This window comes from Epinephelus moara, chromosome 20 (assembly GCF_006386435.1).
Source record: "Epinephelus moara isolate mb chromosome 20, YSFRI_EMoa_1.0, whole genome shotgun sequence".
In the NCBI taxonomy this organism is placed as follows: Eukaryota; Metazoa; Chordata; class Actinopteri; order Perciformes; family Serranidae; genus Epinephelus; species Epinephelus moara.
The window spans coordinates 2,243,863-2,248,430 of record NC_065525.1 but is presented as its reverse complement, the minus strand read 5'-3'; the positions used below and the strand labels follow the sequence as shown (position 1 = coordinate 2,248,430).

Below are 4,568 nucleotides of genomic sequence, written 5' to 3'. Positions count from 1 at the left end.
TGTTTGTTTTTGAGTTTGTTGTTGTCATAAACTTTTGACGCTGGGCTGCCTCCTGGTGGATATATTGGTTAACATCCACGCCAACGTAAAGGGTGCATGGAAGTATGTGGGCAGTGACGGTAACATCGTTTGAAACGGACGTATACATTTTCGTACGTAAAGGGAGCATAAATGGGCCTTTATAGTGACTTTCCAGGTCCTTATATTACCTTATAACAAACCTCAATATTTGTTGGGCCCATCCACAATGATGGGTCCAACAAACTCTGGACTTTAATTTGGGAGCCCAGAGCCCGGCCTCCTGTATAAATGTAGAGCCAAACCATAATATTTTTTCTACACCTAACCACATTCCTTTTGTTGCCTAAGCCTAACCACATGCTTTGGTTGCCTCAACCTTACCATGTGCTTTTGTTGCCTAAACCTATGATGCTATGTTGTTTCCTGGACCTTACCACGTGCTTTTGTTGCCTAAAGCTAACCACATGCTTTTGTTGACAAAGTGGTGATATGTGACAACTTGGGATGAGAACATGTTTGATATTTGAATGCTATGCTGTTTTGTTTTTCTTACTTGCAATTTGCCAAAATTGAGATTAAAACAGTTCTACCTCTGCATTTTATATTTGATGAGCTACACTCATGTATAAGGTTGGTTGAGGAATATTAACGGTTTTAATGGGTCATTTCCCTGTTCTTCTTGATGTAACCATTACTGGTATTGTCATTATGTAGTCATGTTTAGGTCGTAACCCAGAAGCCTTCAGGTCGAAGAGGTCAGGCGAGGTCAAAGGCTGGCACAGTAAAGGCTGCAACTGTAAACGCTCTGGCTGCCTTAAGAACTACTGCGAGTGCTATGAGGTTTACCTGCACACACACACACACACACACACACACACACACACACACACACACACACACACACACACACACACACACAAAGTGATTCTTATTTGATGCAAAATAAATCATAAACAAAGTGGCAACCAAAAGGGCTGAGTGCTGAAGCCAGCAGCCCACTGGCATTGGTGTCTGAAACTCTACAGTGGCAAGAACAAGTTTGGGCACCCCTGATCAAATTTTGTTTACTGTAAGTAGTAAAGTGAGCACAAGATCAACGGATCTCCAAAAGACATTAGTTAGTTAGTGAGTTAAGATGACACATGCTTTTCTACATTTTAAGCAAGATTACTGTATGTTTTTTGCTTTGTACAATTTTAGAGTGAAAAAAAAAAGACATTTGAGCTCTCAGACAACTTTTACAGGGTCTCAGAACTTAATTAGCTTGTTAGGGCTCTGGCTTGTTCACAATCATTGTTAGGAAAGGCCAGGTGATGCAGATTTCAAAGCTTTATAAATATTCTGACTCCTGAAACCAGCAGCCATGGGCTCCTCTTAACAGACTACCAATGTCATGAATAATGACCTGCAAAGATTGTTTGTGGACCAACATGTAGTCTGTCATGTCTGTTGGCCAAGTCACAGCAAGATTTTGCAATTGCCTTAACTTACATAGAGACTGTCAGAACAGTCAAACATAACATGTAGTCTGAACCCAGCATAGTGGATTCTAAATGCAAAGCTAAAAAGAAAAAAAAAATCATTTTACCACGAACAAAGTGAGGACATTTCTTTTGAGCTAGAATAACTAACTTCACCTTGACTCACAGACCCCTCAGGCTTCAGCACTTCATTTGGTGCCACTTTTTTTGCCCAGCAGAGAATTAATACATAATTTGGAATACAGGTTGATTAATTTGTAAGCATATATGCAGACTTTCAAACTATTTTTTTTTATATTCTTATAATTTTTTTTATTTCATCTCCTGTTAATGTAACCAGGTGTTTAATTACTACAAATAAAAAGCATTTAAATTAATTTGAATTATTTTACACTTGCTTATGTTTTTTAATTTACTGTCTTTTTTCAGTGTAAGGTCAGAGGAGACTAATTTTGGCTAATTACCATTCTTTTGAAATGTACATTAGAATACTAATGACCACGGATTGCATTCAATTGTCTGTACAAAATGAACTATATAAGCTTATTTTTTCAGAATGCTTGAACAGTTGTGTCTGTGCAGGCCAACATCATGTGTACCTCAAGCTGTAAATGTGTTGGCTGTAGAAACTATGACGACAGCTCAGAAATGGGCCTCAAAGAGAAGAACAAGTGAGTCCATCCATTTACACACCACAGCTTTGGTTACAGTATCTCATCACAATTCACAGTATCAAAGGCCTATGGAGATAGATTTGTCACAGTATTATTTGTGTGAGCAGTTTGGTAATCTGTGTGTAAATGTATGATCTGTATCTGTACATACACACACAAAACATTGTCCACTCAGAAAAATATTTTGCAAAGATTAAACACATCTGTAAAGACACAAACTCCAAAACCTGAAAAAAGACTGCTTGTGCTTAAAATGCAAATCTGCAAAAATAGAACTGAGATTCACAAATAAAAACTGGATTCATAATATCTGTTTGAAAGTTGTTAATGTCAGAAAGATAATCACAAATCTTTTTCATTTATTTGTATATTAATGAACCCTTTGAACTCTGCCATAGACATAGTCCACTAGTGCATATGTTGGTATTTCTGCTCATTGTGATGTCATTTCCTAGAGTACTTTCAAATGCTTCATATCCTTAAAACTTAAGCTAAAAGTTTATGTAAGTCAATAAATCATAATAATTGATAAAAGTGTAAAAGATTATGTCAGGAATTGAAAAAAAAAAATCTGACATGTTTTTACATCAGATTTGAAAAAAATAAACACACAAAACATTGATTCATAAGATTTCTAAATGTAGAAACATGATCGGAATATTTATTAACACTCCATAAGTTATTTAAAATATGTACATATGTACATTTTAGTTTTTTAAATAAATACTCATCCTTCCCCCAAGGAAGGATCCTTGACTTTGAGAAACACCCAGAGTCTTAGCTTTCTGCTGCAAAAAAAATATCATAGCTATTATAGTTTTTATTTTAGATCAATTTTGAGCAGGATCATGACAACAACAATTTCCCACAGCCATGACAGGACATTACTGTGGTATCACCAAGAGTTTTCACCATCTTATGGAGTTGTCACATAACGTAATCACAAATGCAAAATATGATGGTGTAAAAGACAGCAGTCTTCGCTTTCTGTTGCAAAAAAAAAAAAAAAAAAAAAAAATGAACACTAGCTATTATAGTTTTTATTTTAGATTGATTTTAAACAGGATCATGAAAATAACAACCCCCCATGGCTGCCTGCTGAAGCTCCAGGTTGTCCCTGCTTCACTGATGTACACTATGTTTGGGTGTGATGTTGTCACCAGAGGAATGGGCTTACCCTTCATGTAAATGTGTGTCTGTGTGTGTTTAGATGGCCTGTGTCACTGATAACCCCGGCTGTGGTGGAGGCTGCGTGTGGCTGTCTGCTGGCCCAGGCTGAGGAGGCTGAGAGCGAGGCCCAGAGCCTTGCCCAGGCTGAGCGCATGGTCCTGGTGGGGTTCAGTCACTGTCTCAGACAGATTATCAAGGCCATGTTCAAGAACAATGCAAACTAACGCTGTGGAAACATGTCTGGGTCATACTTCACCTGCTTAGGGTCCAAGATAAACAGCTGTGTTTTCAGCTGGACCAACATGAACGTTTAAAGTCACACTGTGGAGTTTGGAAGGCTTTACAGATGACTTTTTAAGCTATGCAGTTTAAAGACTGACATGTGGCAACAGCAATGAACCAAACAGTGACCAAAGGTCACACAACATTGCTTTAATTTTACAGCTACATCTGTACCAGTTTATTTAAAGGGTTTAATTTATCTATACTGTCTATCCATATATATATATATATATATATATATATATGTGTGTGTGTGTGTATATGTACACACACACCGAACACACACACACACACACATATATATACTTGTATTTATTCTTCTGTAATCAGTTTTGTTATTACAGTTGTTATATGTTACCCTATCTTGGATTTTTAAAGTAAATTTATTTATTAATTTATATACTTTTGGACTAGCCTTGAAAATAATTTATTACATAGGCTGGACAGGTTTTAAAATAAAATGAATGTGTAAGACATCTGGTGTTTCACTGGCCATGGTCTTCAGGGGCACTGGAGGTTGTAAAAGCAGGGTTCATATAGTCATGAAATACCTGGAAAAGTCATGGAATTTGAAAATAGCAATTTCCAGGCCTGCAAAAGTTACAGTGTTAGATATAAAAGATGAATAAACCCCAGAAAGTTTTGGAGAAGTCATGGAAATTTGCTTCACAAATCCCTCTATAATATGGTTAATGTCTGGGCCAGGGGTCAGCAACCTTAACTGTCAATAGAGCCATTTTTGCATTGAAAATAATGTTTTACCAGAGTTCATTTGCTCAGTCTGTTCAGAGACGCGCAAGGAATATCCAGATATAATAATAATATCTTTATTTATATAGTACCTTTAAAAACAGAGTTTACAAAGTGCTTTGACAGACAAAGCAAAAGCAGTGCAATGCAAAGCAAAGACATGATACAGAAAACAATAGCAGATCTGACC

The 4,568-nt window shown here is 36.8% G+C and overlaps 1 protein-coding gene across 1 annotated transcript in view; it reads left to right on the top strand.

Moving 5' to 3' along the window:
* Window positions 1–3,740, top strand: part of tesmin (testis expressed metallothionein like protein) — a 10,301-nt gene extending 6,561 nt beyond the window's left edge. The window contains exons 2-4 of the mRNA XM_050073411.1: window positions 736–861; window positions 2,085–2,173; window positions 3,387–3,740. Of these exons, the coding sequence (XP_049929368.1) occupies window positions 736–861; window positions 2,085–2,173; window positions 3,387–3,570 (399 nt within the window). The 3' untranslated portion in view covers window positions 3,571–3,740. The remainder of the gene's footprint in view (window positions 1–735; window positions 862–2,084; window positions 2,174–3,386) is intronic.
* Window positions 3,741–4,568: the final 828 nt, after the last annotated feature.